The sequence below is a fragment of the Xyrauchen texanus genome, chromosome 31, assembly GCF_025860055.1.
Source record: "Xyrauchen texanus isolate HMW12.3.18 chromosome 31, RBS_HiC_50CHRs, whole genome shotgun sequence".
In the NCBI taxonomy this organism is placed as follows: domain Eukaryota; kingdom Metazoa; phylum Chordata; class Actinopteri; order Cypriniformes; family Catostomidae; genus Xyrauchen; species Xyrauchen texanus.
Genome location: NC_068306.1, coordinates 24026354 through 24051933, shown reverse-complemented (window position 1 = coordinate 24051933; position 25580 = coordinate 24026354). Strand labels below are relative to the sequence as shown.

General features: G+C 40.6%; 1 protein-coding gene across 1 annotated transcript; it reads left to right on the top strand.

The window, feature by feature from the left end:
- Positions 1-8459: 8459 nt before the first annotated feature.
- Positions 8460-25142, top strand: LOC127625225 (transmembrane protein 151A-like). The gene is made up of 2 exons (XM_052100384.1): positions 8460-9003; positions 23283-25142. Exons 1-2 carry the CDS (start codon positions 8935-8937, stop codon positions 24891-24893), a joined length of 1680 nt encoding a protein of 559 aa, XP_051956344.1. The 5' UTR covers positions 8460-8934; the 3' UTR covers positions 24894-25142.
- The last annotated feature ends 438 nt before the right edge of the window (positions 25143-25580 follow it).

Here is a 25580-nt window from a genome sequence, read left to right as displayed (position 1 = left end):
AATGTGAAAAACATGCCTTCTTAATAATAAAAGCATAGGCTATTCAACTATATATTACTCTGCAATATCACTTTCATTACCTTATGTGAACAATAATCACATTTTTAATCACATATAGACACATAGAGATACATACAATAATAATAATTTTTCTTAATTATTTTTTCTACCTCTGGTAACATATCACCATATAATTCACTCAAATGCTTTAATATTAAAGGATGACCCGCAAATTTAGCCATTTTTAGGGTTTCTTCTTTGAACAATGCTGAAATATAACTGTGCCGGGCGTATCTAAAACTGTGCAACAGTTACATAATTAGTATTGCAATCTGAAATTAAACATAACATTTGTACAGAATAATCACTGAAAACTTACATATTACATATTATTACATACATATTAAATAACAACATATTACAAGACATATGTGGAGCCAAAAACAATCTCAAAATACAATGGCTAAGGGGGTGGGCGCCTTTTTGGCCTATCAACTTGCATTGAACTTGCATCAACTTGATTCCTATTGGTCTTTTACACTCATTACAATGGGGGAAACGTCTCGGTTACGTATGTAACCTCGGTTTTCTGAGAGGAAGGGAACGAGACATTTTTGTTTATTAAAGCATTTGGGGAGTGCCTTCTTCATTAGCAAGCGCTCTAAACAGAGAGGACTTGTCTAGGTTGTAAAACCTTGCGAATGTGTTTTGAGAAGACCATCCTGCAGCAAAACATACTGCATGTCTTGTAAGGACATACCATTCATCCATGCCCATGAGGAGGCCATGCCTCTAGTTGAGTGTGCTTTAACACCAACTGGACAAGTCTAACATTGCGGCTCAAAAGCCAGGACAATTGCATCAACAATCCAGTGAGAGAGTCTTTGCTTAGAGATGGACATTCCTTTCTTTTGTCCTCCATAGTATACACAGAGCTGATCAGCCAGTCTGAACGGTGTGTACACTCAACATATGCGTGTAGCACCTGCACAGGGCATAACATATTGTTCCTCATCCTCATCTGAATTAAATGGAGGATGGAAGAAGGCCTGAAGGTGAACCACCTGCACTCTGAAGGGTGTGGTTAGGACCTTAGGCACATAGTCTTTTCTGGGTTTGACAGTGGCTTTTGAAAGACCAGTGCCATACTCCAGACATGAAATGTTGATTGACAGCGCATGCAGGTCACAGACTCGTTTTACTGAGGCCAGAGCCAGCGTCAGAGTGAATCAGGCACACCAACACATATTTGCATTTTGCCATTTGTGGGCCATTGCGTCCACTCCCAGAGGGGCTTGGGACTTTGTGTACCAGAGGGGACAATGGGTATTCCCCACTGAGGCAAATAGACCGATTTCTGCTTTGCCGAATATTTCCCAAAATCCTTAATACAGTTTGAGGATGAAGTCTGAATTCACTCGGTATCACCCCATGGTGTGACAATAGGTCTGCACCATTTTTCAGATGGCCTGGGACATATGTCGCTCACAGGGAGAGATGATGCTCGCTCCATAGGAGGAGGTGACATGTCAGTCTCAAAAGTGGAGGTGACTGAATTCCACCTTGGTGGTTTATATATGTAACAACTGTCATGTTGTCTGAGTGATCCAGGACATGACAGTTCGCTATTTCTAACTGAAAGGCCTTTAAGGCTAGGAATGTAGCCGATAGCTCTAGGCGGTTGATGTGCCACACTTTCTTTGCACCTGTCCATGTGCTGAAAGTCAGGTGTCCATCCCACACCACCCCCCAACCTGTGTTGGAAGCATCTGTATTCACCATTTCCACCTGTCAATCTACCCCAGCGTGACACCTCGCTGTTAAAAGGCAGGAGCTGTCCAAGGTGCTGAAGCAGCTATTCAGCGACGGGATATAGTGATGCCCATGCACACATGGCATAAGCATGTCGTGGAACACGGCGATTGAGTCAGCACTAAAGAGGTCTCATATGTAAGAGACCTAATGCAATGACGTCGGATGCCGCCGCCATAAACCCCAATGCTTATTGAAACAGCTTCAGTGTAAGTGCTCTCCCCACAGACACCGTAGAATGGCCTAAACGCGCTCGCTTGTGAGGTGCTCTTCACCCAGTTCACACATTGAAGCAATATGTCTCTGTGCTGGCATAACAGAGCCTCTGAATGTGCCAATAACAGCCAATCGTCGAGGTAGTTCAAGATGCACACACTGCTCAGTTTCAGAGGAGTCAAAACCGCATCAGTGCACCTTGTGAATGTGCAAGGAGCCTGAGACAGTCCGAAGAGTATGACTTTGAATTTTCCCTGTTCCCTCAAATGAGAATCTCAAAAACATCCTGTGTTGTACAAATTTAATATAAAAAGTATGCATCCTTCAGATCAATCGAAGCAAACCAATTGTGTGGGCGTACATGCAATAAGATCCGTTTCTGAGTAATCATTTTGAATGGCTGCTTTGTGAGCATGGGATTCAAATGTTTCTGATCGAGTATCAGTCGAAGCCTGCCGCCAAGGCTGGATATTAGGCACTATTGTTTGACTTCAAATATATTAATTATAAAATAGTTTAAAAATGCATAAATTCAGATTTCTGTTTGAATGTGCCACCTCTCTGTTGTTATGAAAAATGTTTTTAAAAAAAAAATTGGGTGAAAACTTGACCCATCCATTTTTACTGAGGCCCACCCAAAAGTAATTTCCTGGCTATGGCCTTGCCTGTATGTCCAGTGACTACAATGCAAGTGAATGGATGCCAGAACTTTGAAGCTCCAAAAAGCATATGAAGGCAGCATAAAAATAACCCTTACATCTCCAGTGGCTAAATCCATGACTTCAGACCTATATTATATGTGGGGGTGAGAAATAGATCAATATTTAAGTCCTTTTACTATAAATTTTACTCCCTGCCAGTAGGTGGTGATAAGCACAAATAAGATAAAAAAGAACTCTTAGGAGAGAAGAGAGCACTTTGGAGGGCTGGTCAAAGTGGACATTTATAGTTAAAAAGGACTCAAAATTGATTTCTGTAATGAGGCAGGCTAGAAATTAGGATCTAAACACAGCTTTAATAAACAAAGAAAGTAACCAAGAATATAAAGAAAACAAAAACAAAGGGAAGCAAGTACCAAGCATAACAAACACATGTGAAGACTGCCAAAGAAACCAGGACTTAAATACACAAGGGAAAACAAGGAAATAAGGAACACCTGGGGAAAACAATCAGGGGAAAACCAATCATGAAAGAAAACTACAAAGGACTACAAAATTAACAGGAAAGTTAAAAGTCTAGACGAAAAACAGGGAATGTGACAATTTCTTTCGCAACCACAATTATCATACCACTTTTTTAGACATGGATTTTGTCATGGCTCCAGCGTTTACCAGTTCATTCTGTTGTTTGTTTTCTCTCCCTAGTGTTTCACAGGTGGAGTCGGAGAGCATAATCACCATTTCCATGGAGGGTACCGCTCCGGGGAGGCGTCGTTTACAGTAATAGATTTCTTACACATTCCACCTGTCTTCCTCTGATTGCACACCATATTTCATCCTGTGTGTTTCCCCCTTTTTTGTTTGCTGGTATTTCTGTACCACTCACGATTGTCTCCTGTTTAGTGTGGAGTTGGTTGCGCTGTTCTCGATGTGGCATTTACCCCACAGATTGTGATTGCCCTGTTGGTTGCTCCCAAGGAGGATTCCTTGGATTACCTGCCCACGTGTCAGGGAGTTTGAGTCTTGGGCGTTGCTTTGCATCTCACCAATCTTCAGCGGATCATTTCTGGACTTCCACTACAACACCTACTGAAGAACACACTCTCACCCTCCTGGTTTTATTATTTTGAGCTCATCTGAGCTGGTGCTGAGCACTCTTTGTGTTAATAAAAGACTGACATTTATCTCTTCTACTCATGGGTACTGTTTTCCCCAGCGTTTGTAATCGATTTAACCACTGGAGTCGTATTGATTACTTTTATGCTGCCTTTATGTGTTTTTGGAGCTTCAAAGTTCTGGTCACTGTTCACTTGCATAAAATAGAATGCTCACATATTTAAATTTTTGTATAAACTATTCCTTTAAACTACTTTTTTTTCTGAGAGAGTATAACTGTTACATTCTGCTTTCTAAAGAATAAAATCACAAGATTAATTGGGGTTATTGACAGCCATAGTTGTGGACAGTTGTTCTCACTTTCCTGCAACATTCATACTTGAAAGAATAAGTTGTACTTGTTTTGTATCTTTGAGGGATTTTCTCCTATAAACCTTCTTTGGAACAGTTTTTTTAGTAAATTGAATTGAAAGGAATCAGATTTGGGGGTCCTTGGTTTCAAAATGTTTGAAAAGTCCTGTTTTAAACTATTGGTGTAAACCTTTTTTTTTTTGTTCTCTACTTAACATCTCCCTTAATTACTCCCTCTCATTTTCAGATAACTACAGGTAGTATGCCACTAGTATGCAAGTTAGCTGATATTCCACCTGCATCAATATTCTCCTGCCCAGTATGCCAGAAGACTTTTAAGTACAGCATGAATGCTGAAACACCATATAAAGTGCCACAGTAAAATGAAGAGATACTCTTGTGAGCACCGTGGAAATGGATTTAATGATACTTTTGACCTGAAGAGGCATGTACGAACTCATACTGGTAAGTTTATATGTGCAATATAGCACTGTATGTTTGTATATGTATCATCTCTCACTTTTCTTTCTACCTTCAAATACAGGTGTGACACCTGAAAAGTGCACTATGTGTGCTGAGGGCTTCACCCAGCGCTGCTCCTTAGAATCTCACCTAAAAAAAGATCCATAACGTTACTCAACAGTATGCCTACAAAGAGCATAGGTACAAACTGTATGTGTTTGAGGAGTGTGACATAACTGCACAGACACAGGGCAGTCTGCATATTCATCTTTAAACAGAACATCCAGCATGTTAATAACGACCAGGAGCAACCATGAACTGCTATGTAGTAAGGAGGGCAACACATCTCCATGCTACCCTGAACTTCCCTAAAACATGAATGCTAGTGCTGAGAATTCAAAAGTTAGAGGATCTGGAATCTTAGTTTTTGATAAATGCTTATGAGTAAATTAGGGTTGTGCCAGGGTGGTTGACTAATAGTCCAAAAACGGACTAGTAGATTTAAATTTACATTTATGCATTTGGCAGACACTTTTATACAAAGCGACTTACAGTGCACTTATTACAGGGACAATACCCCCGGGGCAACCTGGAGTTAAGTGCCTTGCTCAAAGACACAATTGTGGTGATTGTGGGGATCGAACCAGTGACCTTCTGATTAACAGTTATGTGCTTTAGCCCACTACGCCTGTTTTTTCTTAAAAGTTAATAACTCTCAACACAGTAAAACCCTTGCAAGAACTTTTGCTACTTTAATGCTTTAGGATTAGTCTTTTTATGCACTGTTGTTACAGCATAGCTCTGCATCAATATTACTTTTCAAGTTGATGACTGTCAGACATTAAAACCTCTGCTCTGAGTATATATATATTTTGGGGTGTAACGGGATTACGTATTTAAAATACAAAATATATGTAACTGTATTCCACTACAGTTACAAATTAATTCAATGGTAATTAGAAAAGTTACATTCAAAAAATATTTAAATTACTGAAGAGATAACTTTGCATTTTATTGTCATTTGTTTCATTTAATATTTAGTCCTTTCAGATAGAAAAATGTATACGTATAAATGATGCAATCCAAAGAGCATTTAAGCAGCGGTGAAACACTTTCTTATGATGCGTTACATTTATACTTAGCAGACAGAGAAGTAAGCAGGGGCATATCTAGGGGGAGGCTGGGGGAGGCAGTGCCTCCCCTAGGATAAGCTCTGCCTCCCCTGAGAATTTGAGAAATAATCTGTCCATCTGATGATAAATTACAATTTAAAAGTGGATTGTTTTGTGCATATTTTTCCATCGCTAGCAGATGAGTGAGGTCTGACACAACAAAAATCCAGTTTTGGCGCTGTTTCACAGTGCGCGCGAGCTCGACATACGCGCTCAGAAAAAGTGCATTATGTCAGAACAGAACGCCAATGAAATGTTTACCTGGCAGAGCTTTAAAGCACGAGCAACAATGAACTTTTGTGATTGCGAATAAGTGCAGTGTCCTGTGAGTGTAACTCTACCGCTGCATTAACATATGATGTGAATGTACGTCGAGTTTTCGGGGACTGATCGAGGCACCAGAACTGCAGCTGATAGAATGTGCGGCGATGAGAAAGCAGTGCGCAGTGCACTGTATGCGGTGCACGAGCAGCGCGAGATGCTTTCACTATGCTGTGTTACTTTGTAGGCTAACTGATCCGCGGCTGTACTGTACCAGAAACACATAGGCATACTCACTATTTTTTTTATTTCAAATCCAGAAGTTATCAACAACTTTTATTTAAAAAAAAAAGTTTTGTCTGCATTGCGATTCTCTTTGTACACATATACACTCTTTAATAGACGTATTCACGTTAAAACCCAATTTAATCAACGTATTCAATGCATTACTTCTATACAGATGTATATATTAATTTGCTCGAGCAATTAAGTGGAAAAATATTTAACCATGTATTTATATTAAAATCGCAAACATTTTAAATTAAAACTTAAAATTGACAAAAACAGCAGACTCATACCTTTTCTTTTGCATTTAAATTTGAATACAATAAATCTTGCATTTCACAAAGAACTTGTTTTTCCACCTCCACGAATGAGACTAGAGTCGTTCATTATCCCGCCTTGTTGAGGTAAATTTTAGTTTTCCTTGCTTCACCCCGGTCTTAAAGTAAAAATGAGACTGTGAAAAATAGCAGTATTTAATTAAATACATTTATCTAAGTCTATTTTGACTATAGGTCTCAAAACTCCTCCAGTAGCCCCTTAAATAAAAAACGAACAGTCCTAACTAGAACATTCATTAAAAACAATTTAGCCTATTGCTTTTCTATTGGCCGTTATTGGGTGTGTGTCAGTCTGCTGCCGGATCACAACAACCAGAGTGCGCAGTAGTCACAGTCAGACAGTCACTCTGCACACAGACGAAATATATTTTGAATCTGTTGGCAGCTCGTGTTACAAGGCTCACTGCTCACAACTTTGTTATTTTCTCATTTAATGCTAGTGTGTACTTATAAGCTTTTCAGGAAAGTTTTGTATTTGAACAGTTAAGTTTTGTTTGCACTTTTTTTTGTCATTTTTGCAGGCTAATAATTTGTTGGGTAACATACCCTAGCTCAGGCTGCTTAGCTACCTGCTAGTCACTTAAATTGCTAGTCTCTAGTCAATGAAGTTGGCACTGAAGTCAATGAAGTAGACTTTTGGATGTAATAATTAGACCAGTTTTTATTAAACATAAAAAAATGCATAAGTGGCTCATTAAAAAACAGGCACCTTGTCATTCACCCTCCATGCAAGATGCCTCTGTCATATAGCTTAATTTTGCGCCGATTTTTTCAATTGTTTATGTTGCCCCCCCAAACATGATATCCTGGTAACCCCTCTGGAAGTAAGTTTGGAGCAGAAGAATTAGAAATAAAGCTTATGTAAATTGTCAGCTTTACGCTAAGCTAAAATGCTATTTCTAGCCATTTTACATGCACATGTTACCAGACACATCATATTTTTTTTTTTATCAAGAAAATTAATGTTGGATCATAATTTCTTTTTTCTAGTAAGACCTTTGATATTAGGGCAAAAATCATATTCTTGATAATATTTTTATATTGTTTTCCTGTAAAAATATCTAAAAATCCTTTAAACAAGATCAATTTGATTTATCTTGTTTTAGAAACAACACTGCATAAGATATTTAGGTTTTCAGAGAATGTATTTTTAACGTGTATTTTGTATTACTGTATACTGTCAAGAGTTTTTATAGTCAAAACAAGTGAAAAAGGTACTTCTTCAACACTTATACCATTGCTGAAGAAGTAATCCGAAGTATTTCGATTTTTTAATGACTTTGAGTAATCTAATGGAATACATTACCAGTTACATTTTACAGCATGTATCCTGTAAACTGGAGTGAATACATTTCAAAAGTAACCTTCAAAACCATATATATATATATATATATATATATATATATATATATATATATATATATATATATATAGATATGTATATAAAGAGAGAGAGAAAACAGATTTTTTCTTTCTTTCAGTTTTTATATCATTTCAAAATATTGTTTTTATACTGCAATGAGACACCTCCTGTGTTCTCTTCGAACTCATATGGCTCATTGGTGATCACAAACCGTGGTTTCACCAGATTATATTTAAATTTTAAACTAAACGATTTTTGACAATTCAACATAAACTGTACTTTAATGCTGACAAAGGAAAACACATTTGCCAAGTGTGTGTGTAATGTGAACAGCCCAATTATTAATAGTTTCAGGCGCGTTTAAGGATGACGTCAGAGTAAAGTCAGGTGAAAAGAGGTTGAGGTGGAAATGGCGAGATGCTCGGGAAGGAGAGATTGAGGATTCTGCCATTTTCCCACCTCGTTTTTGATAAATAAAATGAATATTGGCAGAAGGAGATTAATCTCACCGTTGCTAATTACGACACAGGGTTAACGCCAGTCTTCGAGAAAGACTGCTGGGCAGAGCGAGGCGAGAATATGATGCACGCGCGCTCATCCAGCCATTGCTCTGTCTCGAGCTCGCGGTGTTTTTGACACACAACAAGCTGAGGGAAATCAAGCGCAACAGTATTCTTCGTCCTTCACTGGACTAAACTCCAGACATCGCCAATTTGGATTAGGGCGATAACCTCTGTAAAACACGAATAGAAAATGACATATCTTTGGGTGGTGCTTGTGTTGAAGTGGATTTTGCCACCGTAGTAACGTGGCTGCACTCGCCGCTGATGGGGTGAAGTAGGTTACGCAGAGGTCCTAACGGTGGACCGCATTTTTCATCCTGGACATACATCTTACACATGTTACTAAAAAAAATGCAAGGGGTGACGGGAGAAGCGCCCACATTGAATCGGGGTGGAAGGGAAGAGGTAAGTCGTGCAAATGATGCTAAATATCTTAAAATCGGGTTGTTCTATACAACTTTGTTGCATTATATTTGTCTTGTGAATATGTAAGAGATAGTAGAATGCAAGGAGTCACATCGACAATTACTCTACATGATCATTCAGATAATTCAGGCTCAGGTGTGTGAAACAGTGCACTGGACACTACATGGTGCTTTAAAGTTGGTGTTATATATATACTTAAGTTAAATAGCCTTGATTAAACACCTAGTTTAACTTAATTTTGATACCACCTGGATTAATACATTAGTAGGCTATTCACTTTCGTTTTTAGACAAGTCTGGATGTTTAATCTGGTTTGGAAAAGCCCTTTTACAAAAGGGGAGGGGCCCGGCAATCTGACCAAATGCTGTATCGTCATTGGAACCATAATTGAGAGCTATTTGAAAGGGTGCACCCCACAGGGTGGGTGTGTGTGTGTGTGTGTGTGTGTGTGTGTGTGTGTGTGTGTGTGTGTGAGACGTACCAAAATCTAAGTAGTCGGTATGGATACCAGTGGAATTTCACTGTTCTCTGATAATTTGATTATGTGCTACTGAACACACCAGTTTAACTATTTTTTTTTTTTTTTATTATTATTTAATCATCATTTTAATAATTATAGTTTAATCATTATTATTTTACAGACTTTCCAGAACATTTTTAAAGTTTAATTTCATCATCAAAATGGTGTCTAATCAATCAATTCTTAACTTTTAATTAGTGAAAATAAAGCTTTTCAACATGCCATTGCAATCTTTTTTGCCATTGGTCTCTACAATCAACTTAAGCTTGCGATGGTTTTGGGAAACACAGCCCTGATCTGACCTGGCTCATTTTAACAAGGAGCTTTTAAACACAAGAGAGTAGGCCAATTGTGAAAACTGTATGGCCGTTTTAAAGTCTAATCCCACACATTTCCTATACAATGGCTGAAATATTCAAGTGGGAGATGCCAAATGCCCCCAGAAACATCACATCGTAGTACTGCCCTAGGTAATGATAATTAACCCTTTTCACAGACTGCACTCAAAAGAAATTAACTTTCACAATTGTCAGTTTTACCTTATCTTCATTTGTTCATATTTCTCAAAAATGCATGTAACCAAATTAACCTTAATTAGCTGAGTGGTTTCAATACTTTCAAGCTTTACCTAATCTATTTGTGTTGGGACATCTATATTTTTAGTTTGGTTAACTGAAACTGGACAGGGGATTTCAAACTCCCAGCATGCTTTGCATGGAAATCCATATGGAGAGTAAATGATCAAATTAAGTGTTATATAATGTGTCTTTGTGCAAGATGAACGTAAAGGGGGAGATGTGTTAGTGTTTAATGTTTTGTTGTGTTGAGATTTAAAAGAGTTCTTGGTGTTTTGGGAGTTACCATTATGCTAAAGAGTGGCACTTGCTTATTTTAGGAAAGCTTTAAATTGCTTTACTCATTGAATCATTTTTAAGCTATTATAGTGTTTCCTATTAGCACATGTACAGAACATATTAGCATTCACTGTACTATCTACTTTGTAATGAGAGATATTTATTTGCTTTATTAAAAATATACAATTTAGTTGGATTTACTAAATTCAATAAGATTCCCTCTACTTGGAGTATTTAAATTGTAATGTTAATGTAAGAAAATTAATTTCAAACATGTGGAACCACTTTCCAAAGAGTTACATTTTTAGTGCGTTATTTAGAAGAGCAAATCTTGCTTTTTTTGTACTTTTTTATTTTTATTATTTAGTATAAATTAATAACATTATACTTATACTTTGGATGAACAAAGTCTCATCCCAAGATGGCGGCGCGGTAGCACGCAGCGGCCACTCCGGATCCACAATGGTGCTATTTTTGTTAAAAAAGCCCGACTTTTGCAACACATGGACATCGGAGCAACCGGTGTTCATGTCTACCATCGCCAGACACTACTGAAATATAAGACTCATGCAAAAACCAAGCTGCATGATGACCTGCAGGAGGCGCTACGCGTACTGGGCTTGCTGCGGAGACCAGGCCTCCAGCCCTCGGCGTCGCCTGATGCCGGTGGCCGGGGAGAGGACGTCGTAGCGGTGTGCGAGAGCGAAGCGCTGAAAGAGGGCGGGGTCCATGCTAGGCTAAAAACAAACCCTAGCCAGCCGGCTCTCCCGTCTATCCTGCTCTCAAATGTTTGCTCCCTGGACAATAAACTGGACTATATCCGACTCCAGCAGGCTACGCAGCGTGAGTTTAGAGACTGCTGCGTCTTAGTTTTCATGGAGACGTGGCTCAGCGACAGAGTTCCGGATGCTGCCATTCAGCTAGACGGGCTCGCCTCGTTTCGTGCCGACAGAAATACAGCTCTCTGCGGTAAGACTCGCGGTGGTGGCTTGTGTGTTTACATCAACACGGAATGGTGCAAGAACTCTATGCTAGTCTCTAGTTACTGTTCATCGCTGTTGGAGCTCGTGACTGTTAGATGCAGACCTTTTATCTACCACGGAATTCACCACTGTTTGCATAACCGGGTTTACATTCCCGCCAGCGCTAATGCTAAGGAAGCGCTCTGTGAACTGTATGGGGCTATGAGCTGAACTGCAGAACGCTCACCCCGACGGACTGTTTATTGTCGCCAGAGATTTCAACCATGCAAATCTCAAGACAGTGCTCCCTAAATTCCATCAGTATGTGGACTTTGCAACGAGAGGGGCGAAGCAGCTTGATCTTGTTTACACAAACATCCCAGGCGCGTGCGGGCGGAGCCCCGCCCCCACCTCGGCTACTCAGACCACATCTCTGTTATGTTAATTCCAGCATACAGACCGCTCGTCAGACGCACAAAACCACTTCAGAAGCAGGTGAAAACCTGGCCAGCAGGAGCCATCTCTGCTCTTCAGGACTGTTTTGAGTGTACTGACTGGCACATGTTCAGGGAGGCTGCAACATATGGCGATTCTACCAACTTGGAGGAATACACAGCATCAGTGACCAGCTACATCAGCAAGTGCATTGATGTCACTTTCTCCAAGACCATCACCACACGCTCCAACCAGAAGCCGTGGATGACTGCGGAGGTGTGCACGCTGCTGAGGTCCCGAGACTCCGCCTTCAGAGCAGGCGATAAGGCAGCCCTAAGAACAGCTAGGGCCAAACTGTCACGGGCAATCAGAGAGGCAAAGCGCGCACACGCCCAGAGAATCCACAGTCACTTCCAGGACAGCAGTGACACGCGGCGCATGTGGCAGGGCATCCAGGCCATCACCAACTACAGGACAACATCAGTTGCCTGTGACAAAGATGCCTCCCTTCCAGATGCGCTGAACGACTTCTACGCTCGGTTTGAAGTGCAGAACGACGTGATGGCGAGGAAGTCCACGCCTCCTCCCAATGACCAGGTGCTCTGTCTTACCACGGCAGATGTGAGGAAAACTCTACGTAGAGTCAACCCACGGAAGGCTGCTGGACCAGACAACATTCCTGGCAGAGTGCTCAGAGGATGTGCAGACCAGCTAGCAGATGTTCTTACCGACATCTTCAACATCTCTCTGAGCAGCGCCGTCGTTCCAACGTGCTTCAAGGCCACCACCATCATCCCCATGCCAAAGAAGTCTTCAGTGTCCTGCCTCAACGACTACCGTCCCGTCGCACTAACACCCATCATCATGAAGTGCTTCGAGAGACTCGTCATGAGGCAGATTAAGACCCAGCTGCCCCCTCACTAGACCCACTGCAGTTTGCGTATCGTTCAAACCGTTCAACGGACGATGCCATCACCACAACCCTCCATCTGGCCCTCACCCACCTAGACAATAAGGACACATACGTTCGAATGCTGTTCATAGATTTCAGCTCAGCATTCAACACAATCATTCCCCAGCACCTGATTGGAAAGCTGAACCTGCTGGGCCTGGACACCTCCCTCTGCAACTGGATCCTGGACTTCCTGACTGGGAGACCTCAGTCAGTCCGGATCGGGAACAGCATCTCCACCACCACCACACTGAGCACTGGGGCCCCTCAGGGCTGTGTGCTCAGTCCACTGCTGTTCACTCTGCTGACTCACGACTGTGCAGCAATGCACATCTCGAACCACATCGTCAAGTTCGCCGATGACACGACCGTGGTGGGTCTCATCAGCAAGAACGACGAGTCAGCATACAGAGAGGAGGTGCAGCGGCTGACGAACTGGTGTAGAGCCAACAACCTGTCCCTGAATGTCGACAAAACAAAAGAGATGGTTGTTGACTTTAGGAGAGCACAAGGTGAACACACTCCGCTGAACATCGACGGCTCCTCTGTGGAGATCATCAAAAGCACCAAATTCCTTGGTGTTCACTTGGCGGAGAACCTCACCTGGTCCCTCAACACCAGCTCTATCACCAAGAAAGCCCAGCAGCGTCTCTACTTTCTTCGAAGGCTGAGGAAAGCACATCTCCCAACCCCCATCCTCACTACATTCTATAGAGGGACTATTGAGAGCATCCTGAGCAGCTGCATCACTGCCTGGTTTGGGACTTGCACCGTTTCGGACCGCAAAGCCCTGCAGAGGATAGTGAGGACAGCTGAGAAGATCATTGGGGTCTCTCTTCCCTCCATCAAAGACATTTACAAAAAACACTGTATCCACAAAGCAACCAGCATTGTGGACGACCCCACACACCCCTCACACAAACTCTTTACCCTCCTCCCGTCTGGCAAGAGGTACCGAAGCATTCGGGCCCTCACGGCCAGACTGTGTAACAGCTTCTTCCCCCAAGCCATCAGACTCCTCAATACTCAGAGACTGGTTTGACACACACGTGTCCTGAGTTGCACTTTAATTACTGTCACTTTATAACTGTCTGCTACCTCAATAACTGCTATGTGCATAGAACATTATCTCATAGTATGTTATGTTTACGTTTTTAGAAACTGTCATCTTTTTGCACTGAGTACTGGTTGGTGCTGCACTGTCTATTGTCCTGTTCATTGTCAGAAATTTGTTGTACTGTCCTGTACTTTTTGCACATGTTTGCACGTGCACTTTATATAGGTGTATATATAGGTATTTTATTTCGCTGTGTTGTCTCATGTGGTCCTGTGTTGGTCCTTTGTTGTTTTTATGTAGCACCATGGTCCTGGAGGAACGTTGTCTCGTTTTGCTGTGTACTGTACTAACTGTATATGGTTGAAACGACAATAAAAACCACTTGACTTGACTTCGTATTATATTACCCTGGATTTATATATATAAAATAAGCAATTTACCACTTATGCAATATGTTTTTCATTAAAGCTGCTTAGAGAGTTACAGTTAATTTTTCATCATCTCTCCTCTGATTGTAGAAATTCAATGCTCTTTATTTTTTCTTCATTTGGAAAGTTGTGGAAACATTATAGTGTCATTTTTCTTTTGCTATTGGAGCAAATGGATTAGCATTAATGATATTTTTTGTGGTCTCCCATTTGCTCCCATGCACCACTATCAAAGTTTACCCTCCAAAGCCCAGAATGTGAAAATGGTCCATAACCCCAAAAGAAACTGCACAAAAGGACTGAAATTTTACCGTAGAACATACATCTCGAATGTAAAATATCAGTAAAAGTTGGTTCAATTGCCTTACAAATTTGCATAGACAAATCATTCATTTGTAATGCCATTTATTGTTTCTACATTCTTTGTGCACTAAGGTCCTCACACTTTCTGGCTTACTCTGCTTTCTCACTTTGACTTTTCCCACCTGGCTCACAATCTTTTTTCCAAGATAACAGGATGTCAGGTTTCAGTGGGGCATTCATTATTTTCTGGGCAGTTACAATTAATCCACTGTGGTGTTAATTAAATCACAATAATTAACAACACATAGGCCTGCTCTTCAGGCAGCTCACACAGTTTCTGGTTTTCTTTGCATTATTCCCGATATATTATATGGGAAAATATGAGCCGTCTCTTTTCTCTTTCTCTCTCACACCCACAGTTGCCTATTTTTCCCCATATTGTATTTCAGATCAGTCGATGGAATAAAGACAGAGTGGGGGATGTGACATTTTTGTAAATGTTATTGAGTTTTCATAATGTTTGTTACATTGTCACTTACAGACATGCTGAAACTTATAACTGTAGCTATTTTTGTTTAGTGATGACTCCTCTCTTTACATTATCTGATGGTACGTATTGTGTGTTTGCACAAGAGTCTGGGTCTACATCTCTTTGATGACTGTGAGAGCTGTCTTGGTCAGATAGAAAAAGAATATGCTGACAAGGCAATCAAGATTTTAAGAGGGCACTTTGGCCATCCTGTTTTAATTTATGACCAAGCCTTTAATCTTTAACATTCTTATTCTATTCTCACACCACTTAACTAGCCATTCTTGTGTACTATCTGTCCACTTTTACACTCAATATTATTTGTGGAGACTGAATATTTTATATGCCCAGTGTCCTTCATTCCAAAATGTTCCACTCAAAATTAGGCATGAAAGCAAAATTTCTGCTTATGATCTAGGGCTGCACAATTAATACAAATAAAATCGAAAACACAATTTTACCTTTTGCGATTTATTAAATTGCGGTAATAGTATCTCAGTCTCCGCAAGTCATGGGTATCATAATAATAATGCTGAATACAAGATGGGGTATAATCCAACATATTTATTAAATAATTGCTGAGCAAACCACACTAACAGTAACGCCTGCTTCTGAGTCCAGAAACTTCTGTTTCTTCCATTCTCCTGTCATTTGTATCTCTATCAGATGTTAAAATCCCGATTGGAGCATCCCTAATATTCAAGTTGACTATGTTTCAAAAACTAATGATGATGATTAGTGGGTTGAGACCCTATCATAAAATGGACAAAAACAGGTACACTGTGGACGGTAACATTTTAATATGAAGAAGACTTTGTTTCACTGTTTATTAGGGTTGCACGATTTGGGAAAATTCATATAGCGATTATTGAGGTTAATATTGCGATATAATAATAAAATGGTATCATGAGTCAACTTGCTTGGTTATCAAGGAAAATGCACAAATAGATAATGGTGAAATTTGTATTTTTCAACTCAAACATACAAACTAGCAAAAACAACAACTAAATTCACAGTGTTTTTCAAATTAAAATATTTTTACAAAATTAAATAATATCTTTGCATTACTGCAAACTTGTTATTTTCTAAATTTTACACCTAAATAAAATAGAACAATAAATAAGAACATATGAATTTTCATGAAAATAAGATTGTCCAAACAAACAGGGACATTTAAGACACTAAAACTGTTGGTGTGTGTACAAAGATCCCCCATTTAGCCTTAACAGACTGTAGGGGCAAGTGCTGTTAGTGAGCACTTATGAAGGCCGGAACAGTACACGAGGGGGTGGGTGGCCAGCACCATGCCCGACCGCCTTTGTGGCCCGGGACCGGTTCAGATAATCATCACTGGTATTGACCATGAGCGGGAATCGAAGTCAGGTCGCCAGGTTCGTAGCGCATCGCCCTAACCGCTACACTACATACACACACATTTTATTGTTCATCTTACGATGATCTCATCAATGATGCAACACGTTGCGAGCTGCAGACAGCGAGCGTCTCCTTGTTAGAGTGCGCATCAGCCGGCTGAACTTTAAATCTGTTCAGGTCTCGACTCCCGCTCAGATTGGGTCTCTTCTGCGACTGGTTGAAGCGGCTCTGACCGCATCGAGAATGACAGTTTTGGAGTTTGTGTTTATTTACATGGCGCGCTCCCGTATTATATTAACTTAAATTATTGATTAAATAAAGATATCACAAAGCTGTGATTTGTGTTTCCATCTGACACTCGAGCTGCAGACAGCGGGGGTGAGAGACGAGCGTCTCCATTTTAAGAGTGCGCATCAGTCGGCGGAACTTTAAATCTGTTCAGGTCTCGACTCCCGCTCAGATTGGGTCTCTTCTGCAACTGGTTGAAGCGGCTCTGACCGCACAGATAATGGCAGTTTTGGAGTTTGTGTTTATTTACATGGCGCGCTCCCGTATTATATTAACTTCAATTATTGATTAAATAAAGATATAATCTTTATCTGTGATCAAAGCTGTGATCTGTGTTTCTGTGTCGGTCTGCTCAGCATCCATCTTAACCTGATTTCCACGCTAAACACCGGAAAGTCACATGACCACATATGTCACTCCCTAAATTGAGACTGACTGGTCATGTTTTTATTAGCGGTGTAGAAAATAGGCAAACAGCTCTCAGAGAGAATGGGCTGTCACGTCCACACATGCACTTATTTATTTAATAAAATCACAGCATTTGCCGTCATATAAACGCACACAGTGATTGCGATATGATTAATCGTGCAGCACTACTGTTTATATATTTATTTGTTTGTGGTTGAACTGAAAAAGTGTTATTTTGGCTCAAGTGTGAAAACCCAAGAAGCCTTTTTGCAGTTGAACATGTGGAAAACATTACCATCATAATTGCAGTTCAAATTGCAATATTTTTCAAAATAATCGCAATATGACATTTTGTCCAAATCGTGCAGCCCTATTATGATCTAACAAGTTTATGAAGACAAATAGTCCCTTATGTTTTAGCTCACTGAAACATTGTTAATAATGCTTTGGCTTAGAGGTGCACAGATACTATTCGGTATTTCTCGTATCGGGCCAATACTGGGGGGTAATTGCTTGTAATCTGTATCAGTGTCATCATTTCATATTTCCGAGTACGATTACATTAATATAATGATGTGGTTGCACATGTGTGCATAGTGTGCTTCTAAGACCAGTTTGAAAACATACCATTTGAATGTGTTTAAACCATTTAAAACTTTGCCTGATATATGTGGATTCTCTCACATGCACATGCCTTCTCTCTCTCTCCCTCCCATTTGTGTGGTGCGAGAGCTTGCATTCCCAAGTGCTTGCCAGTCATCCAGGATTTTATGTGTATGGATAGTTGTCATTTTGACATAAAAGAAAGCAAGAAAAGAAAGTAATTCTTTGAAACTAATGCATGAGCTTTCATTTCATCCACAACCACACTCCACACATTTGTTTGAGGGAGTAAAAAAAAGAGCACTATGATCAGACTTGTGATCAGACTTGTGCTCTGCTCACGCCAGAAGAACATTGTTGCCATAAACAACAAACAATGGGAGTTACTGTCTGTCACTTTACTTCAGCCCAAGTACAATACCGTATAAAGCAATCGATCAGACGTTGAACTCCGTCAGGCTCAATGCAACAAAACCAGAACAATCAATCAATACTAAAGCTGCACTGTCCTCTCCGTGAATGTACAAAATAACATGGATAAAATAACAATGTTAAATCATAAATAACATGGAAATAGTAGCTGGGATACTTTTAAATGTAAGATACACCCTATTAAAACAGTCTTGAATTGTCAATTTGAATGACTAAAATACTAATGTTGGCAATATCAAGATATCAAATGCATATAGAAAGGCATACCTGTACAAACACAAAACTACTCCTATCGGTTCACTGTATGGGCCGATATCCAAATCTAGGTACTTGGTGCTTGTATCGGCCTTCAAAAATTGGTAACGATGCACCTCTACGTTGGCTTATACACATAAGCAGGAAAACATACTGTTGGGCTTGATTTTATGATCCTGCCCATCCACTCTATTGCTACTCATATGAAAATCTTTCAAATGCACATGATCATATGACTTAAGACATTCTTAGGGCATCTAAATAATTTAACCTATTAGAGTGACTCAGCAGTGAAATAGCAGGCTAACGTTATCCACTATTTATCCATTGATGCCATTTTGTTCTGTGCAAATGTTTTCTGAAGTCCTAATCACATGCTCCAGAATTTCTTCTGACTGAATATAATTCTCGTCTCTTAGAATAAATGTTCTTGTGGTACTGACATAATTCAACACTTGATTCTCACCCTCCCTCCACTGCACTTCTTTCTTGAGGTGCTGTGCAGTCATAAATGCATTTGGGATAATCCTCTATATTTTATTGAAAGTTGGAAGAGTAATGATACTCTATGATACAAAATGTACATAAAAAATAAAAGTAAATCTTAAATATTTTGAATTGGCTTGTGAATGTTATTCGGATCAGAATAACATGTGCCAGAAGAATTGAAGGAATAGGCTCTTATCATATTTCTTTTATCCATTGTATATTTGTATTATTATTATTATTATTATTATTCAGTCAGCCATTATTAAAGCTGAAGTGTGTAATTTCTGTGCTAATATCTCCACCAAACAGAATTGCAAAAATAAGCATTTTTTTTTTCAAACAGCCTGCCAAACGCCTAAAGACTAAATATTATAAACTCCGCAAAAAAAGAAATGTCCCTTTTTCAGAACACTGTATTTTAAAGATAATTTTGTAAAAATCCAAATTACTTTACAGATCTTTATTGTAAAGAGTTTAAAGAATGTTTTCCATGCTTCAATGAACCATAAACAATTAATGAACATGCACCTGCGGAATGGTCGTTAAGACACTGACAGCTTACAGACGGTAGATAATTAAGGTCACAGTTATAAAAACTTGGGACACTAACTAGACCTTTTTTACTGACTCTGAAAAACACAGAAAGAGGAAAGCAGAGGCGAGCCAGTACACCCAGCATTGTGTGTACCAAGGTGGCCATGATGGTCGGGAAATGCCAACATGTGTTCCCGAAAGTCCACGTTTTTGAGGTGCATACCTTGCCGTGCCTCCATGTAGTCATCCAGACCCTCATTGTCACCAAAGAATCATGCTCTCTGTTTAAGGTAGAAGTCTCAGCATGTGCACTTTCAAAGCTGAAGCACTTAGTGAAACACAAGCGAGTGATGGGATGCTCTAACAGGCCCTGCAGCTCTTTGGAAACATGGAGAGTAATCAAACTCTGAGCTTGTGGCGTACATATTGACCCTATCATGGTACACCTGCATGGTGGTGTAGGCATCTTCGTTTCGGTAGCGAGTCACCTGTCTTGTACATCATACAAAATGGTAGCTGATGGCCTTCCAACAAATGCAAGGTGTGACCTGCTGTAGCCGCTGGATCCTGTCATACACCTCACTGATTTTCACCTTAGCAAGGTTAGCTGTTTTATAGTAACAGTGTCAGCACTCCACCAAGTAGACTACATAGAGCATAGCCAGGAAGGCCTCAGGGATGAATACATAACCGTTGGAAGTTGATTGCAAGAAAGATGCCCAGGGTCCCTGCTCATCTGCATGAATATGCCGTAGGCATGCTGCATTGAGGCAAGAGGACGGCAGATGTGGCCAGGGCAATAAATTGCAATATCCGTACTGTGAGACTTCTAAGACAGTGCTACAGGGAGACAGGAAGGACAGCTCGCTGTGACAGACCACATGTAAAAACACCGGCACAGGATCAGTACATCCGAATATCACACCTGCGGGACTGTTACAGGATGGCAACAACAACTGCCCGAGTTACACCAGGAACACACAATCCCTCTGTCAGTGCTCAGACTGTCTGCAATAGGCTAAAAGAGGCTAGACTGAGGGCTTGTAGAGCTGTTGTAAGGCAAGTTCTTACCAGACATCACCAGCAACAACGTCACCTGTGGACACAAACCCACCTTCACTGGACCAGACATGACTGGCAAAAAGTGCTCTTCACTGACGAGTCACAGTTTTGTCTAACCAGGGGTGATGGTCGGACTCGCGTTTATCGTCATAGGAATTAGCGTTACACCGAGGCCTGTACTCCGGAGAAGGGTCGATTTGGAGGTGGAGGGTCCATCATGGTCTGGGGCAGTGTGTAACAGCATTATCGGACTGAGCTTGTTGTCATTGCAGGCAATCTCAATGCTGTGTGTTACAGGGAAGACTCTCACCAGTCAATCATCTGCCAAACAAAAGTTTAAACTTATGTGCAGATTTAAAAGGAAATAACCGTCCCATCGGACAACTTGAAAAAGCAATTACATACACAAGGATGAGAACTTCACAGCTGTCCCTCAGTATGTCTGTCTGATTGGAACATGCAGGGTGACAAGATGATAAGCACACACATGTGAAGCTGAACTAACACAAGTACTCCACTAAAACAACCGATAATTTTGCTTGAAATGTTGCGTTTGTGCTTTGATTAAATCTCAACTGCATCTTGGAGAAACAGTGCCCCGATTTTGTTGTTGCTTTATTTGTCTTTAGGGCTTTTCTGCAGTTTATTATAATTCAGTAACACACTGATAATGATTGATGTATGTCTATACAAAATCCTACATACTCTCCTCAAAATCCCAACACTGCAACGAAAGAATGAATCCTAACAACAGCAGTTTTTACTCGACCACAGAAGTAACGGCTACATTTATCGCTATCACAGGACGTAGGAAAAAGGTGGATAAAATATTACAAAAACATTTAGTCGCAAATATGTTATCTTTTATATACAGCTTGGCAAATTAGTTTGAGTCTTTTTGAACTATTTATTAAAAGAACCGGTTAATAAGAGTCATTTGTTTTTCAGACTTCACTGGAAACTTTATCTCTTGATTCACTAAAAATAATCTGTTCATAAGTAGTTTGTTTGTGAATCGGGATAAAAGCGCTGGATGTTGTTGTGTTCCACCCAAGAGGACTTACTCATTTGAAAGACGTACTTGCCTTTTTTTTTTTTTTTTACTTGCCGCAGTAACGCCTTAATGCTGTTTTAATTGCTTTATGAGGGTAGATGTAAACATAATCCATATGTATTTAAGGACTGGCCCGATTGACCGAAGTGCCTTACTACATCTAAGATATTTTGTATTTATACACTCCCGGTCAAAAGTTTAGGGTCACTTACTTATTTAAATGTTCTTTTTTTTGACTTTTTAGAATAATAGTCAAGTCATCTAAACTTTGTAATAACAGAAATGGAACTGGGAATTATATTGTGACTATAAAAATCTAAAATAAATCAAAACTATTTTATATTTTAGCATCTTCAAAAGTAGCCACCCTTTGTCTAGAATTTCCAGAAATGTACTTATGTTATTTTCTCAACCAACTTCTTGAAGAAACACCCTGGGATGCTTTTTAAACAGTATTGAAGGAGTTCCCATCTATGCTGGGCACTTATTGGCTGCTTTTCTTTATTATTCAGTCAAAGTCATCTTTTTTTTTTAAATAAATTTTTTGTTTTGTAATTAAATCAATTAATATGTTGTCACAAGTATATTTTTGTCTACAAAACTCATTTGAAACATTTACGAATACGCCTTCAGATCACAAGGTTTTTAAGATCATGAGAAACTTTTCAGTCAAGTGAATTTAACTTGTTCTTTTATTAAAATTTTTAAATCAACAATATGCCACAAATGCTGTTAATTGAACTTAACCTGTGTTGAACCTGGAACATTCTTTTAAAAACACGCATAGATGATAGTTTGTGCACATGTTAATATAGGCTTCAAGTTCACTGCAGGTCCTAATTGATTCCATCATTCCCATCCCAGATACCTCTCTTGTCCTTGTGAGAAGCACAATAAAACTTACAGCCTCCATTCCACGATTATGCTGCAGCCTGCTTTTAGTGCTGCACTTTCTCACAGCAAGGGCATTGTGTGTTTGTGTGTGTGTGTGTGTGTTAGAGAAGAGACAGCAGATAAAAAGACAGAGGATGGTGAGATGGAAAATTTTTATTGCATACTATTTGTGCAGAGATTCCATTCTTCTTTTGCTTGTTTGTGTTTTCATATGTCTTTCTTTTTTCTCCATCCCACTTTGGAATCAGTCCATCTTTCCCCATATGACCACAATACCTCAAGCCACCACTGGGGTCAGATAAAGCAGTAGAGATCCAAATTCATTTACTCGAGATTATGCACTCAATGAGGTCTAAAAGCTTCTAGACTTCCCCTCCACAGTCATACAGAGCATTTTAAAAGGAGACATGGTTTGGGTTACCAGGAAATGTATTCAACCCTCAGGAGAATTATCTATTACTGAGTTCTCTCTGCTGCATGTCGGATTGAATTTAGTGGTTTTTGCTGCACTCAGTTGTGCATGTCCTGATAGAATTCATTCTTTGAATCATCTAAAATATGTAAAATGTTTTGATTGTCCCTGAACTGATTTTTGATTTTCCTTCTTTCCCTTCCCCTCTTATCTCTCCAAACATTCTCCCTTTGGCTCTGGCATCTACCTACTACTGCACCATGTGTGCGTTTGAACCATGCTGTCCAACTTCCTCCCAACTCCTGAACCCTGTCCCAATCAATTTCCTATCCATCTGTACATCAAATGCTACCATCTATGATATTCCATCTCCATCACCCCCTAAATCTGCCTCCTCCCCTTTCCGCCTACAGCAGCGTCCCCTCAAGCAGTCCCTGAGTGGCTCACTGTGCCGAAAATCCCATTGGAAGTGCCTGCTGCTCACCTTGCTCATGTATGGCTGCTTTGGCACACTAGGCTGGTGCTCCCTGTACCGCATCACCGTAATGGCATCTGATTTCAGTGGAGACAGAGCCCGACTCTACCATGACAGCCCATGTTCCAATGGTTACGTATACATCCCTGTGGCCTTCCTGGCTATGCTCTACATAGTCTACTTGGTGGAGTGCTGGCACTGTTACTCTAAAACAGCTAACCTTGCTAAGGTGAAAATCAGCGAGGTGTATGACAGGATCCAGCGGCTGCAGCAGGCCACACCTTGCATTTGGTGGAAGGCCATCAGCTACCATTATGTACGACGTACAAGACAGGTGACTCGCTACCGAAATGGAGATGCCTACACCACCACGCAGGTGTACCATGAAAGGGTCAATATGCACGCCACAAGCTCAGAGTTTGATTACTCTCGACTTGGAGTCAAAGATGTTTCCAAAGAGCTGCAGGGCCTGTTAGAGCATCCCGTCACTCGCTTGCGTTTCACCAAGTGCTTCAGCTTTGCCAGTGCCCGTGCTGAGACTGCCTACCTTACACAGAGGGCACGCTTCTTTGGTGACAATGAGGGTCTGGATGACTACATGGAGGCACGGGAAGGTATGCACCTCAAAAACGTGGACTTTCGAGAACACATGTTGGCATTTCCTGACCCATCATGGCCACCTTGGTACACACGACGCTGGGTGTACTGGCTCGCCTCTGCTTTTCTGCTGTCTTGGCCTCTTCGCGTGATTGCGGAGTACCGCACAGCTTACGTCCACTACCATGTTGAGAAACTGTTTGGAGAGCATGAGGATGCAAATGACAATGATAATACAGCATCTGGGAACTACTGTACAGGCTTTGTGCATGGCACTGGTGGTCCCACCTTGCGTGTCATGTCACGGGTCAACACAGTGGACATGACTGAACTGGAATGGCATATTCGCTGTAACCAGCAGATGGTGCCTAGCTACTCTGAGGCCTTGCTTATGGATTTAGATATGAATACAAATACGCCATTGTCTGTTGCAATGGCAGCACATATGCGTCACAATTCCAGCTACTTCCTTCAGAGCTGCCCCAGGTGCCGGAGGTCGACAAGCAGTTCCTCGCTCCCATCCTGGGTTAGGGGGAACATAGCCACAGGGACAAACTCATTTCCCATTAGGCCTGGAGGCAGGCTGTCTCTTAGTCGCAGCGGTTTATCACTTGGCCGTTTACATACCACACGAAGTCGCCATCCTTGTCTGTTTCACTCAAGAAGCCTTGGGGGAGGGATGGCTGTCAGAGTGGAAGAGGGAGGTGGGGGTTTCCTTGGTCTCGGCTTCAGAGTGCCAGATGAGGAGAGGAGAGGCGTATTGGATAACGAGGGCCTAGAAGATGAGGTAGAGGACAGAGGCTGGGAACAGGTGGATGGGAGGGAGAATGGAGAAATTGGAGATGAGGAGAGAGACCGGCCACCCACCTACCAGGATGCTCTGTACTTTCCAGTATTAATTGTTCATGGGGAAGAGAGCTGTCATGGGGGGCATGGCATTGACACAGGTTAAAAGAACTGTTATGACGTAAAAAAAAAATTTCATAATGTAGGGCCTATGGAGTGGCTTTTGTGAAGTAAAGAGAGCCGTTAACATCTGGGGGGCAGAATAGACTGAGGAAAGATTGAATTGTTTAAGAGGTTGAGGAATAGAAATAAGATGGGGAAAATACACAAAGTATGAACATAAAAGATTGTCATTGTGTAAAACTGAAAACCAACTAATTTGTTAAAGGAATAGTTCACCCAAAAATCGCCCTCAGGCCATCCAAGATGTATCTTTTCTTTCTTAGTTTCTTCATCAAAACAGAATTTAAGACTTTTAGGATTTCGTTTCAGGTCTCCTCCTCTAAACAATGCTATCAAATGTACTAAATTTGACTGTCCAAAATGCATATTTAGAGTGCATCAAAATAATCCACACGACTCCAGTCGACAAATAAAGTTCTTCTGAATGCAAAGTATTGATGAGTTTGAGAACCAAAACAATACTTCTATACTTTTTAACTACAACTGTTCACTTCCGTACATCTCTGTGATGTGCACTCACGAGAGGGATGATGTTCGCTCGTTGGTAAGGTCATGCGTCACAAGGAGGAGACAGGAAGCATGTCACTGTTTACAATAGAATCTTGCACAGAGCAAGTGCCGTACACAAACCAAAACAATATAAAATAATAAAAAATAATTTCCAAATAAT

Coding starts and splice junctions, on each gene's coding strand:
- LOC127625225 (XM_052100384.1), top strand. CDS start 8,935: ATGTTACTAAAAAAAATGCAAGGGGTGACGGGAGAAGCGCCCACATTG. Junction 9,004..23,282: donor ATCGGGGTGGAAGGGAAGAG/GTAAGTCGTGCA, acceptor TTCCGCCTACAG/CAGCGTCCCCTCAAGCAGTC.